This window comes from Bison bison, unplaced genomic scaffold (assembly GCF_000754665.1).
Source record: "Bison bison bison isolate TAMUID 2011002044 unplaced genomic scaffold, Bison_UMD1.0 scf7180017864254, whole genome shotgun sequence".
Taxonomy (NCBI): domain Eukaryota; kingdom Metazoa; phylum Chordata; class Mammalia; order Artiodactyla; family Bovidae; genus Bison; species Bison bison.
Window position 1 is genome coordinate 4,532,470 of NW_011494826.1, and position 15,274 is coordinate 4,547,743.

Here is a 15,274-nt window from a genome sequence, read left to right on the forward strand (position 1 = left end):
AAGCACCCCAGGAACTGCAAGGGTGGGGAGGGGGGGGAGAGGTTCTTGGAAAGCAGAGTCACAAACTTTGGACTCTCGAGCCGCCTTGCCTCAGTGGTGCTCAAGAGCTTAATTGTTGCCCAAGTCCTTCACAGCGCGTGCACACACACCATTTCAGGCCTCAAGAGTTTCCACTTTCGGTTTCCCTAAGTGGCTAAAGAAAGTGACTCAGCAACCTAAAGCGGCTCCAAATCTCACTGCTGCGCGGCCAAGCCCGTTACACCTGAGCTGAGAAGCGTCAAGTCACGGTCACCGCAGGCGCGGGCCTAGACCTCCCGGCACCGCACAACTAGAAGCGGCCCACCTGCCCCCAGGCAGTCCCAGAGGACCCCGAGTCCGCGCACCCACCGCGGTCTGTCCGCGTTCCCTTCTACGCTAATCCTTAGACTATCACACAGAGAAATAAAGAACTTACCCCGGTGCCGATTGAGCTCATAGTGCTAAAATCACTGGGACTCTTACGGCTTCAGGCCTAAAGCGATCCCCCAGCACCACAGCAAGAAACTAGTAACAAGCTCTCTTATTGACTATTCTTCCAACCAATAGCCTTTTCTGTAGCTCGTTCCTGGAGCGTTGGTCCACGGAACAGAGGATTGTGGGAAAAGGGGGGTGGGGGGTGGGGAAATGCACCTGGCTAGTAACGCGCATGTACAAAAGCAATCTCACTGGGGTTAGGTAGGCTCCTGGTTGTTTCGTCTTCGTTTTGGGTTCGTAGATTCGTTCTGTCTTCTGGTTGCTTGAGAAGCTGCGCCAGTCCTTTTCCTGGAATTATTATTTATCTTTTATCCTTCTTTTTCGCTTCCTTATTTTTTTTTTTAAAGCAACACGGAGAGATGTTCTTATACTCTTACAAAGGCCAGAGAAAACGGTAAGGGAGAGGTCTCCCTCCACCATTGGCGGCCTGGTTCTAACCCAATATATTGAGGCAACCCTATCATCCACCTATTCTAACAAGAAGGAAGAAAGTTGCATTCTTGCATTCTAAGGGTATCACCTCTGGGCTTAGGTCGGAATTTTACAGGATTAGTACCCTTTGTATAACTCTAGTAGAATTAAGGATAAGCTTGATTAAATATTATTTGTTGACCTCTATGTCCCAAGTACTCAAGTTACACCCTGCTGATGAAACGATGAAAGAGCACCTCATCCTTTACACTCAATGGGAAGAAACAGGCAACAGAGAGTAAATAAGCAAATAGTTGCACCTTTTGGTAAAAAAAAGAGACAATGGAAGTTTGAACTTTAAACCTGTTACTTAAGGAATGACTTTCCGAATGGGTGATACTTAAATTGAAATTTGGATTGTTATCTCAGTGTAAGCTTGGCTTATTATAGGAACTGTCAGGTCAGTATGCCCTTAAGCGGGGGAGAGTGACAGGAAATGAAATCAGAGGTGGATATGGAATCAGATTTCATAATAGTTCGAATTTTAATCTGATTTTAAGTGGAAAGCCGTCAGCATTTTTTAAACTGCTAAATACTTCCGTGTGTATTTCCCCAAAAGAACATCATTTTAAATATCCACACTATAACTGTGAAAATCAGAAAAGTACCATTCCTTTTTTTTTTTTTTTTTAATCTACAGACTTTGTTTACAGATTTTGGCAAATCCCTCAATAATGCCCTTCACAGCCAAAGAAAATCCAAGATCACATGTTGTATTCAGTTGTCATGTCTCTAGTCTCTTTTAATGTGGAAAATACTTTCTTAATATTTCTTTAAATTTCATGGTATTAACACTATTGACAAAAAACATTTACTTTATAAGATATTCCACAGTTTAGGTTTGTATGATGTTTTTCATGATTCAATTTGGATAAATGCATTTTTGTCAGGAATGCGACAAAAGTAACCATCTATTCATATTAGAACCTTATGTTAGGAGGCACATTGTGTCAATTTGTTCCACTAGTGATGTTAACTTTGATCTCTTGCTTTAGATTTCTCCACTGTAGTTTCAGTTTTGCCCTTTGTAATTTATAAATATCTTATACAAAACTACCTGGAGACTATGTAAATATCCTGCTATTCCTCCACCTTTTACCCACTAATTATAGTATCCGATGATTCTTATGATAATGGTTTCCAAATGGTGATTTTCTAATTTTTCTCTTTCCTTTTGGCTTTATACTATGAGATCATCACAGTTTTGTAAGCAGAATGATATAATTATTAAATGAAGTCTCTTGCTTCTATATGGAGAATGATAAATACATGAAAGAGTAGAAGCACAAAGACTTCTATGCTTTATTGGCATTATACTATAGAAGAAAGACTAGAAGCACAGAGACTTCCGTGCTTTATTGGCATTATACTATGAGATCACTAGCAGTTTTTTAAGCAGAATGATATGATTATTAAGTGAAGTCTCTTGCTTCTGTGTGGAGAAAGATAAATACAGGGAAGAATAGAAATACAGAGACTGGTTGGAAATCTTGCAGTCCGGTGTGCAAGCAGTAATGGAGAGTGAGCAGAATCGCCGCAGTGGGGGTGGAAATATGTGGACGGATTTTAGATATGTAGGCTTGCTGAAAAATTAAACGTAGAAAGTAAAGGGAAAAGGAAATTCAATTGCTTCTTCCTGTTAATGAAGCATTATAATTAAAAGTATTTATTCGTGAATAAATGGATAAAAAGGATATGGATATACTTGGAAGACTAGCAGTTTAATTTGCCTAACCCTCACTGAAATATCCTAGTTGCAATTTTTTCATGAAGAGTCCTGAGTTAGACCACTGTAGGCCAAGAAAGGACTTCTTCCCAGGTGTTACTAGTGGTAAGGAACTCGCCTACCAATGCAGGAGACAGATGCAAGTTTGAGGCCAAGAAAATGCTGAAGAAAGCTAGAGTATAGTCCTAGGAGGGTTCACCTTGAAGGTAAATTAGTACTCCGAACTTGTTTAAGGATCCAGTGAAACCCTTAATTAACTTTCCTGTTTGTGTGTGATAAACACAATTTGAGTGTCTAGGGCCTACTGTATATTCATTATCAATTATGAATTTGGAGCTCTTTCTGAACCCATTATCAGGTGAACTGTTTATGTGGGGGCTGGATTGTTGATTTATCTTGTACCTTGGAAAAATGCATTGAGTTTATGGTCTTAAGGTTCATGATTATTTGCCTGATTCATTATAAAACTTAAAAGGTGTGAGTATGGAGTATGGATGTGTTTTAAGTATTTTAAGTTACTTTTGGAAATAGTGCATATAAAATCAGTATGTAATCTACGCATATATCTTTCTTATAGGGTGATAAGGCTTTTGAGGTTATCAGAGTCTGTTTATACTTCCATCTATTGGAATAGTGCTTTGCACATGGTAGGTACTTAATAATTATGTTGAAAATGCAAATAAATACAAATTCACTCCCCAAGTACATTCTGCCAAGTTATAAAATAGTTACAATACACCAGACTTTGCAACTGCAAGAAAAAAAAATTGTTGGTGAATAATTGCATTAATATTTCAAGCTTAAGAATTCTAAATATTCTACTTAAATCCTAGGGCACTTTGAGGAATCTAAACATAATTTATGCCATACTTTATGACTCTGTTTTAATTAAAATAGCCCTGGAAACATGATGCCCAATGTGTTTAACTTGTAAATACTGTGTTTTAGGGTTTCAGAAATTATTATTCCTAAGAATTCTTTGTGACGCCCAGGTTTACAATAAGGTTTTATTTTGCTGTTCTGAGCAGTAGAATAGATACCACTCCCATCACAGAAATCTGCAGATTTCCTTATCTAGAGAACTGCACTAGTATCTCAGAATATATACATTTCTGTAGATTATTCCATTATCTCAGCTTGTCATAATTTGATCAAAATTAGTTTTTTTCTCCTAGAATTAATTCTTTACCATAAAACTCAAACTCTACAATCCTTTCCTCTCGGCCTGTCTTTTGTGATGGATGGATGTGTAATAAGAACCTCTGAAGGTCCTATCTCTGAATTGTCAGGCAATTAGGAGAAAGAGGGCTAATTTTAACTGAACCGGTTTCCTCTTCCTCAATTTAGCTTTCCGTGACTTGATCATATTAAAGGAAAATAACTAAGCTCCACTGTTCTTCCGCGTACAACTAACTTCATTAAAAACTTTGTATTTTTGCTGTGTCCAAAATGGTAGGAATCCATTGTGACATTCTAAAGAAAGTGAACAGCCTTGATACGTGTTTATGTAAAGAAGACAACTTATCGGGTAGTAAATATTCTAAAACACTTCAGAAAAAAGATTCAGTGATTCTGTAATGACAGACACGTAGCTTTTCAGTGCTCTTGTGATACGCCCACGCTAAAAATTGCTAAATATAAGTACAGTTAAAGAATTGTTTTAAAGAATTTTCAAAACCAGTTTGGAAGTTAACATCTCATAGCATGGCATATTTTTTTTTATGCCAATAAAGAAGTATAAGAAAACAAAAGCAAATATAGTTAGACACTTTAAGAGCAGAAAAATCAACCTTCTCACCCAGGTGCCCGGCTAGCTCAGTCGGTAGAGCATGGGACTCTTAATCCCAGGGTCGTGGGTTCGAGCCCCACGTTGGGCGCACGTAGCATTTTTCGGTTTTTTACTTTGCTTTAACATTCCGAGTTCTCTCTACAGCATTTTAACACACGAGGGTTGTGTTTTTAAACCGATTTTAGATACTGTCAATATTAACCAAATCTCTGGGAAAAAGACGAGTTTGCAAATTAGTTCTCAAATTGCGCTTGCGTACTTAAAAGCACACGTTCCTATTCCTTTCTCCTATCCCTCTCCTAGCTCCTCCTTCACTGAGGGAACTGAAACGGCTAATGTTTACAGTTGAAATTGATTTTCTGTGTTACTGTGCCTTCCTGCATTATTGCTGAGAGAGGACGGTTTTTTATTTAATCGGAACAAAATTCAGTTCAGTTCAGTTGCTCAGTCGTGTCTGACTCTTTGCGACCCCGTGAATCGCAGCACGCCAGGCCTCCCTGTCCATCACCAGCTCCTGGAGTTCACTCAAACTCACGTCCATGGAGTCAGTGATGCCATCCAGCCATCTCATCCTCTGTCGTCCCCTTCTCCTGCGCCCAATCCCTCCCAGCATCAGGAACAAAATTAGGAGCCTCAATACTGGCAACTTTTCTAAAACTTAAGCAATCCCATGGAAAAGCAGAGAGTCGGAGGACTTCGAAGTTCTCTCTTGTTTATTTTACGTTTTTTCTCAATATAGGGCTTTCCTGGGGTAGGGAAGGGGAAATGTCTTCTGGAGAAATATACAGTGAGAAATGTTCCATGCTGTTGTGAGAACCAGGGCACAATCAGGTTTTCTTCCACTGTTCGTGGGACTTATTTGGAATCTATCCATCCAGTTGGATAAATATTATCAAGTTAACATTCCGGTGAAGGGGAGGCTCTTTGAAACCAAAGCACAAAAGAACTGAGATGTGAAACTTCGAAAGGGCAATTATTACTAAGTACTATGGAATGTAGGACTTCCGCTTTTTTACCCTCTTCACTAAGAACTTCGAAATAATCAGGAAGAGAATGTGCACACCACAGCCAGTCACGTTCCAGGATCTCTCACCGGCCGCTGTAGGTGAAGGGCCAGGTTCCAACCTGAATTACTATTTTCTGTACGCCGCGTGTTATCCGCTAGCTTTCCTCCTACTAAAGGACCAATTTGTCTCTCTCGGTTTTTCCCCTCAACATACAAATATGCTGTTAATTCTCTATCTTAAAACATAACTTAGAACTTTGACCTAGGTTCCCTGCAAGCTACCATTTTACCGTATTTCTCTGTTCCTCTTTGGAGCAAGTTACCCCACAATGGCGCAAGCTCACCATTCTCTCCTCTCACCTGACAAAGACCAAAAAACAAACTCCTGTAGTTGAACAAGTTTGACTTATAACCCCTTGCAGTGAGGGAGACCTGTGGGGTGTCTCAGTAAGAGGGTGTTAGAATCTACCACAGGATTTGTGTTTTAGTCAGGGAATTTGGGAGAGGGTCTAAGGAAATGACCCTGGTGACTCAGAGATTAAAGCGTCTGCCCGCAATGCGGGAAACCTGGGTTCAATCCCCTGAGTCAGGGAGATCCCCTGGAGAAGGACATGGCACCCCACTCTAGTATTCTTGCCTGGAGAATCCCATGGACGGAGGAGCCTGGTGGGCTAAAATCCACGGAGTCGTAAAGAGTCCGACACGACTAAGCGACTTCACTTTCACTTAAGGAAATGAGGGCGCCCTCTGGATTTCTGTTGTCAGGAAGCAGGGGCCATTCTATGATGAGAAGGCGATGGCACCCCACCAGTGCTCTTGCCTGGAAAATCCCATGGACGGAGCCTGGTAGGCTGCAGTCCATGGGGTCACTAAGAGTCGGACACGACTGAGCGACTTCACTTTCACTTTTCTCTTTCATGCATTGGAGAAAGAAATGGCAACCCACTCCGGTATTCTTGCCTGGAGAATCCCGGGGATGGGAGAGCCTGGTGGGCTGCCATCTATGGGATCGCACAGAGTCAGACACGACTGAAGTGACTTAGCAGCAGCAGCAGCATATGGAAAGCAGACTAAAGGAGGGATAAAGCTTAAACTGAAAGTCGCTCATTTAGGACAAAAGTGTTCAGTGTTCTGGAGTGGGATAGGGACCAACTTGTCTAAAGTGAATGTTCTATGAAATCTGGATTCCATGTCCAGGCCTCCCCAATTTGTGACCAACCCACCATAAATCAGGGGTTCCCACGGTCTCTCCTGAGGTTTGTTAATTTCCTAGAATGGCTCACAGAAAAGGATACAACTCAGAAGAGCTAACTGGGAGAGATGGTAAGCCAAGGTAAGGGACTAGGGTTCTCTCCTCGGCATGCCACTCCCCCAGCACCTGAACATGTTCACCATTCTGGAAGCTCTGTGAACAATGTATGATAGGGATTTTTATGGAGGCTTCTTCACACAGGCGTGATCAGTTATTGACTCAATTTCCAAACCCTGTCCTTTCCCTAGAGGATGGGGCAGGTAGGGGTGGGGCTGAAAGTTCTCCTTCAAAACCTGACTTAAGACTTTCTGGTGACCAGCTCTCATCCTAAAGTCATCCAAAAGCCCCCCAAGAGGCACCTTTTGGTGAGAAGTACAAAAGGCACTTCTATTACCCAGGAAATTCTAAGGGATTTAGAAGCTCTGTGTAAGCTGCTCCTAACACCCCTATCATGCAGGAATCAACAAGGATTTTAGGAGCTGTGTCAAAAACTACAGGTAGAGACCAAATACATTTCTTGTGTCACACTTGCCTAATTTGTCTGAGTCACTATAAGGCCCTCAATCACCCTATTCTAATTGCCAAGTAGCCCCCCATTCACCTCATCCTACATTATTTTTTTCTATAGAAGTATCTTCTAATTCTTATTATTTGCTTTACTTTCACATCCTTGGAACATAGGTCCACAAAGGCAGGATTTTTGTCTTTGCTCTCCAATGTATCTCAAGCACCTAAATTAGTATCTGGCAGATGTTCAATAAATATGTTAAAAATTAGTGAATTAAGAAGGCTGCATTGGTTTCTTAAAGCTGCCATAAACAAAGTGCCCCAAACTGAGTGACTAAAGAAATGTACTGGCTCCCGATTCTGAAAGCTAGAAGCTTGAAATCAAAGTGCAAGGAGAGTCATGATGTTAAAGACTCTCTTGAAGAATCTGTCACCTCTTTCCCTTAGCTTTCTTGTGGCAGCAGCAACCCTTTGTGTTCTCTGGTTTGTTGGTGCCTAACTCCAATCTCGATCTGTTGATACATTTTCCCATTTCTCTCTCACATGGCATTTTCCTTTTTGTATAATGACACCAGTCCTAGTATCTGATTAGAGCGCACCCTAATAATCCCATCTTAATGTGGTTACACCTGCAAGTAAGGCCACATTCACAGGAGCTAGAACTTGCAATCTCTCTAATGCACACAATTCAACCCTTAACAGAGGTCTCCATTTCTTAACCTCAATCACTGGTGTCTGCTACTTTATAGTATCTATAAAGTTGTATTTCAGCTAGAGACCTTATGTTTTATATTATTCAGTAATGAAAACCTAATAAATCATCCAAATGCTACAAAAGACAATTTTATGTTTACTACATGAGATAATGTTAATACTGAATCCATACAATGGACAATTAGTAGTATACCTATTCCTGGCCTAGTACACTTAGATTTCAAAGTTAAGAAATGGAGCTTTGTTCTTATGGAGCTTACATTCCAGAAAGAAGATAAAACCTGAATAGAAACAAATACAAGGTGAAATTGTAAGTGCCTTGTTACAGATAATGTGCTTATGGGAAAGAGCACTACTTTGGGGAAAAAGGTGCTGTAGGAAATGGTAAGTCGAGAGGACACAGGAGTCTCACTTTAGGAATGAATATATTGGGAAACTGAATTTTCAGTTTTAGCTTTCAAGTTCTTTGTGGTCTAATTGTAAATTATTTTAGTAATGCCTCATCTCAGCGCCAAATGCTTTAAGATTTTGTGCAGAGCAATCAGTTCACTTAGGCTGCAGTAATCCCCTATTATGGATATTCTCCTCATTCTTCAGGATCAAGGTCAGAAGCCTCCTCTATGAAGTGTCCCTGGTGCACTGGTCAGAACCAACTCCATCGGCAACTGGCAAGGGATCCCTTGATGGCACATACCACATTCTGTTTTGTATCCTTGTGTACACATCCACTTCTATTAACCTACAACCCTTCCAAGGGCAGAGGTCCATGTCTTACTGTTGTAGCATTTACAGGATCTAAAACTATACATGGTACACAGCCAAGAGTCAATAAATACTGAATGAATCATAGTTTGGGGCTACTAAAATAGTAGTACACGGTGACAAAGTAAACCTAGATGTATTTTAAAAAGTAACACACACACAAAGATAAAAATGAATCCTTTCCTATTCTTAATGCCAGGAACCAACTCTTTCAAGTGTTACTTGGTGTTAGTATCTTCATATACAGAGCACATAGCAAAACTAGGCAGACTATAGAAAAAGGAGAAACAAAATGATCAAACTATGAGTAAAAACAGACTTGGGACATATAGTCTAAAAAATGTATAAATTCTTACTCAGTCTTCAGGACTATGAAAATACATATATATTTCCTATCTTCACAGGTACTTAGAATGAAACCAGCAACATTCTAGTAAGAGGTAGTTCATTAAAAACAAAGGAAGAAAAACAAAAATAAAAATTAAACAGTGACTGAGTACATATTACAAAGAACACTGCTTTTAGAAAATAAAAAACACAAAAGATTAAAGACATTATGAAGACATGTTTAAACAGCAGCTGCATAAAAATGCATGAGTATCTTTGCATTAAAATATCTTTTCCTTAGAAATTCATAAACTATGAAGTTAAGAAAGTGAACATTTCCACATTTTGCTTACCAAATGCTTAACTTACTACCCAAAATTATCAGTCCAAAAGTAGCATTATTATAACCTGGACACAAACATCAAAACAAAAGGATCTTCAGACACAGACCCATGTAAATATTTGAAATAACTAGAAATGGTAACATTATTCTTTAGATGAAATAATTGATGAAAATAATGAAATTAATGAAGTCTCTGATGCCCAAGACAGATTATGTGAATTATGGAGAGATGCTTTTCCTCTTTTTGAAAACTTAACTATGTAACAAATCTCCAAAATGAAACCGCTTTAGTATATTTTATTGATATAAATACAACTAATTTCATAAGCATCAGCTACCATTCTACCATTACATAAGAGAAACCAGTCAAAATGATTAAATATTAATGTGACAAATAATTACAGAAATGCTTTCACTTCTAAAGTCGTCTCTAACAGCATTCTATATACTTTGTACAATTTGCTTCTAATTGATGAGATACTTGAAGCAAAGCTGAATTTTAATCAAACTTTCATTTCTCAGTGGAAAATGCTCTCTTCATCAGAGGAGGCTGATTCTTCCCAACATCGAACATCATTTCTAAAGGTGGATTATTAAGAGAACACCAATCAGGTATACGGCCTGTCTGGTGATAATAATCCTTTGAGACTGAACGGCTCCCAAGTATGTCTTGAAGTGCTCCAAAAATAGCTCCTGTGTGGTAAAAAAAATAAAAAATTTATAGCTGATATGAAAACTTTTACTGGAAAATTTTATGTACACATATATCCACTTCATTATATGACAAGAGAGAATGGGTAAAATTCAGTAAAGCATATTCACAGTCTTCAGATTAATTCCAGTTAAGCTGTTCTATATCCTATATTTTGAAAAACCGGGTAAGCCATAACTCTTGTGTTGAAAATAACTTAAATGGCCTAAACTAGATTATAGTGAAAATTACTGTGTTACTATGTTTAAATACAGGTAGAGTACGGTGGAAATATTTTCAACTCTGTACACAAAATAAATAATAATCTTAGTTTTCTTAGCCAAAACTCTATACGTGGGATGACTTTAATGGAGAGAAGTTCATTTTAAAAAAATCAAAGTGCAAATGCTAAGAGAAAATAGACACATAATTCTGAAAATCAATAATGTAAGGAAAAGTAAATGGTCAAAGAAAATTGATTAATTAATTGTTCTATTAACTAAGTAGGCAATTTCTAATAATGAATCATCTATAACCATTAGTAATGTCATTCAGGAACCATTTACTATATAATCATTATTTTAAAAAATGAAATTCTTGGGAATTCCCTGGTGGTCTAGTGGTTAGGACTCTTCACTTCCACTTCTGGGGGTCTGGGTTCAATTCCTGGTCAGGCAAGTAAGATTTTGCAAGCTGCAAGATAAGGCCAGAACAAACAAAATTAAAAAAAAAAAAATCTTACCTCCCAGCCATGCTACACAATTAGCCTTTGCAGGTGGAGTATGAATTCGGAATGTCTTGGTGGCAAGCGTTTTTTTATATTTTGGTTTTTCTACCAAATACCTTATTTCTGCAAGTAGTCTGTGAAGGAAACCTGGCAACATAGACGTGCCACCTATGACTACCAAATTCTCTGCTAGCTGCTTCCTGGTGTCTATTGGGCACTGTTAATAGAAAGAAGAAAAAAAAAAAGAATTAACTTTAACTGTATAAATAATGCCTGACTGAATTTAGGAAAATATACAGATTATTAGGTGATCATTTTTATCACAAAAAAGGGTCACAGCAAGCGTTCTTTAACAAGGGATTTTTTCATGTGACAAATATACCACCATGATAACATTACCATGTACTTAAATAAATCCTTAAAGATTTAAAAGCTAATAGTGTAGAATTTTAAATTCCAGAGGGCATATAGTAGTAATATGGGAGTATTCTCATTTTCAGGGTAGAATGTCTGAGTTGAGCAAAGAACATAATAAGAAATTACTTTTTGTGGAAACCTAATTTTTCGAAGGTACTATTGCCATGATATCCAGAGTTAGCTGTCAAGAGGTAAGATAAAATTCTTGGAAAAACTGTTTCCACAAGAGTTCTCTCTAAGCATCAGGAATGTTAAAGTCCTTCACTGATGTTATGATTTTCAAAAAAGTCCCCAGGTAGAGTGGGAGAAGTAGATAATATCTCCCAAAGTATTTTACAGGAGTTCTATGGCTCCACAGTCATTACATAAAAAGAGACATATATACCCTGTGGAATGAAAACCTTAATACTACACAAACGTGCATGTGAAGAAACTACTCAGTACATAATAAAAATCTGGTATTGTTATCATGGAAAAGAATGCATGATACATCTACAGCACAAACTACCCTGGGTTTGAAATGCTGTCGGTACCATATCTCAGTCTAAAGTAAAACTCAGTAAAACTTCACATAAAAGATAAAAAATGTAACCAATGGCTAAAATTAAAAATACAGATTTTAAAAAAGTCTTTATAAAGGACTGTAGTCATAAAAAGAAACCATTTACAAAATAAAAATACCTGCATAAGGGAATCCAATATTAAAGTGGCAACTGATTTCTCCTCATTATCTTGCTCAAAAAGGATCTCCACAACAGAATCTCTAATGAGATTAAGAACAGTGTTTTGTTGGCATCACAGAACACAACACAGTACAATAGGTCTACAGATATATTTTTAGTTACCAGTACTATGTGAATGTAGAGTAGTGATTAGGACACAAGGTGTCTGCATTTGTAAATGAGAAGAATAACAGTACTTGCCTCACAGGTGTTGCAATAAAGATTCAATGACTTAACAGAACAGCGCCTGGCACATACAAGGTATGCCCTAAATACTAGCTATAACTATCACTATGTATAGATTTTGGGGGCTTCCCTAGGGGCTCAAACAGTAGAGTCTACCTGCAATGCAGGAGACCCCAGTTCAATCCCTGGGTTCGGAACAGCTCCTGGAGAAGGGAATGGCAACCTACACTAGTATTCTTGCCTGGAGAATCCCATGGACAGAGGAACCTGGAAGGCAACATAGTCCATGGGGTGGCAAAAAGTTGAACATGACTAAGCAACTGACACACACATGTATAGATTTACATATATTTTGTCCACCTTAAACCTAATAACAAAAAGGACTGAAAGTCTGTAAAAGTTAATGGAATTCAACAAATAGATCAATAGTGATACAACAGATTTAAAAACAAACCTTACCCAACCCGGCCAAAAGTATTTCTTTGTTGGTCAAAACAATACGTGGCAAAGATGGCTACTGCTGCTGCTAAGTCGCTTCAGTCGTGTCCAACTCTGTGCGACCCCATGACAGCAGCCCATCAGGCTCCGCCGTCCCTGGGATTCTCCAGGCAAGAACACTGGAGTGGGTTGCCATTTCCTTCTCCAATGCATGAAAGTGAAAAGTCAAAGTGAAGTCGCTCAGTCGTGTCCGACCCTCAGCGACCCCATGGACTGGAGCCCACCAGGCTCCTCCATCCATGGGATTTTCCAGGCAAGAGTACTGGAGTGGGGTGCCATTAGTTGCCTAATAAAATACTCATTTTCCTGTTCATTCTCAAATTAAAAGAACTCTGTTTTTGGTAGCAGAAGGAAAATCTTTGTTGTGATGTAATATTTCTCTACCTTGATTGTGGTGGTGGTGAATGAGAAACCTACACGTGATAAAATCACAGAACAATATATACACATTGTACCAATGCAGATTTACTGGTTTTAATATTATACTATGGTTATCTAAGATGTAACCATTGGGAGAAACTTTAAGGAGTTACATAGGACCTATCTATATTACCTTTGCCAACTTCCTGTGAATCTATAATTATTTGAAAATTAAAAAAAAGATAAAACTCCATTTTAAGCTGGATACAAAGCCCCTCCCCAGTTGAAATACTATATTTAACAGCCTCTCTTGCAGCAGAATGTAGCTAAGCACCAGACAATGAGATGGAGGCAAAAGTGGTAGTTGGGACTGGTAGAAAGTCTCCTTTATAAGGACAGAAGGCACTTTTCTCTTTCCCTTCCTAGGACTGCATGCTTGGAAAACACATGTAGTAGCTAACTCCAGCAACCACCCTGGAACCCAAGAACAAGGGCTATGCCCCCAAAGATGATGAGTGGAAGGAAAGTTGGGTCCCTGGTGGCAATTTTTATACCAACTTTGGACGATCTACCTCTGAACTTCTTTTAAGTGAAAGACAAATTCTATCATGTTGAAGCCAGTATTTTCAGGTTTGGATATCTGGTAATCAAACTGAACCCTAACCAATGCAATACAAAACTATATATAAATATACATATACTGTTAAAATAAAATTTGAACCACACTATGCATACTAAAGTTTTTTTGAATCTTTTTCAAAACATAAAATTCTCTTCCTGATATTCAACATACTTGCCTACTACCCATCTTATGAGTACAGGATAATGAGGCCTAAGTGTGTTGAACACTCAGTCACTCATGGTTAGCCACCTGCCTCTAGCCTGCACACTGTTGCTTCTACCAGCTGAGCTGAATACTTACGAAGCATCAGTTTTCTTTTTCCAAATCTTTGTCAGTTAATGTGATATTGAAAAGACATAATTTTACAAGTAGTATTTAAGAAATGAGGGCTGCCGAGTGGCTCAGTGGTAAAGAATTCACATGCCAATGCAGAGACACAAGTTCTCTCCCTGGGTCAGGAAGATGCCCTGGAGAAGGAAATAACAACCCACTCCAGTATTCTTGCCTGGGAAATTTCACAGAGGAGCCTAGTGGGCTACAGTCCATGGGGTCACAAAAAGTTGGACACAAATGGGTGACTGAGCATGCACACACTTAAGCAATGAAACAGTAGGGTAGAAAATAAACACTCATTTTCTTCATTTCTTATTCTGGGCTCCAGTAAACAGGAGAAATTTTAAAACAGTAAATTAGTGAAAATAATTTAAATAAGAGGTAAAATGATAAAAAGTTACTATCAAAGAGTATTACATTCTCACTTTTTTTTCCCCAATCTACTATATTTAACATCTGTATGTTTATGTAAATCCTTTTTGAATCTCAAACTCTATTCTAATTATCTCAAAATCTTAACAGGATCTTCCATATTTCTGTAATTCTTTTCTGTGCATCTTCTGATCTAATATTTTACAGATGAAACTTTTATAATACAAATTTCATATAGCTTGGGTATGAACAAAAATTACATTGTTACCAGCATGATTATGTAAGTTCTTGGCAACTTACACTGCATCATCAGACTGAAAAATAAATAATAAAAAGGTGAATTACTAACTGGTCCTAAAGATTTAGTACCTTTGGAAGAATGAATTCTTTCTAACTAGACAGTATTTTAAAACAGGAATCAGCAAACTGTGGCCTGTAAGTCAAAACCAGTCACTGTCAGTCAGTCAATTCAGTCGCTCAGTCGTGTCCGACTCTTAGCAACCCCATGAATCGCAGCACGCCAGGCCTCCCTGTCCATCACCAAATCCTGGAATTTAGCCAAACTCATGTCCATCGAGTCAGTGATGCCATCCAGCCATCTCATCCTCTGTCGTCCCCTTCTCCTCCTGCCCCCAGTCCCTCCCAGCATCAGGGTCTTTTCCCATGAGTCAGCTCTTCACATGAGGTGGCCTAAGTATTGGAGTTTCAGCTTTAGCATCATTCCTTCCAATGAACACCCAGGACTGATCTCCTTTAGGGTGGACTGGTTGGACCTCCTTGCAGTCCATGGGACTCTCAAGAGTCTTCTCCAATACCACAGTTCAAAAGCATCAATTCTTCAGCACTCAGCTTTCTTCACAGTCCAACTCTCACATCCATACATGACCACTGGGAAAACCATAGCCTTGACTAGATGGACCTTTGTTAGCAAAGTAA

At 38.7% G+C, this 15,274-nt stretch overlaps 2 protein-coding genes and 1 non-coding gene across 3 annotated transcripts in view; 1 reads left to right on the top strand and 2 right to left on the bottom strand.

Moving 5' to 3' along the window:
- PSMA3 (proteasome (prosome, macropain) subunit, alpha type, 3) overlaps window positions 1–590 on the bottom strand; it is a 25,499-nt gene extending 24,909 nt beyond the window's left edge. The window contains exon 1 of the mRNA XM_010847681.1: window positions 455–590. Coding sequence (XP_010845983.1) covers window positions 455–475 — 21 coding nt within the window. The 5' untranslated portion in view covers window positions 476–590. The remainder of the gene's footprint in view (window positions 1–454) is intronic.
- Window positions 591–4,514: 3,924 nt separating this feature from the next.
- TRNAK-CUU lies at window positions 4,515–4,587 on the top strand. The gene has a single exon. It is a non-coding gene; the product is annotated as a tRNA-Lys (tRNA).
- A 4,273-nt stretch (window positions 4,588–8,860) lies between these two features.
- The window catches only part of ACTR10 (actin-related protein 10 homolog (S. cerevisiae)), a gene marked incomplete at its 5' end in the record, with an annotated part of 27,439 nt that continues 21,025 nt past the window's right edge, over window positions 8,861–15,274 (bottom strand). Inside the window, 3 exons of the mRNA XM_010847770.1 lie at window positions 8,861–10,103; window positions 10,844–11,045; window positions 11,927–12,008. Of these exons, the coding sequence (XP_010846072.1) occupies window positions 9,922–10,103; window positions 10,844–11,045; window positions 11,927–12,008 (466 nt within the window). The remainder of the gene's footprint in view (window positions 10,104–10,843; window positions 11,046–11,926; window positions 12,009–15,274) is intronic.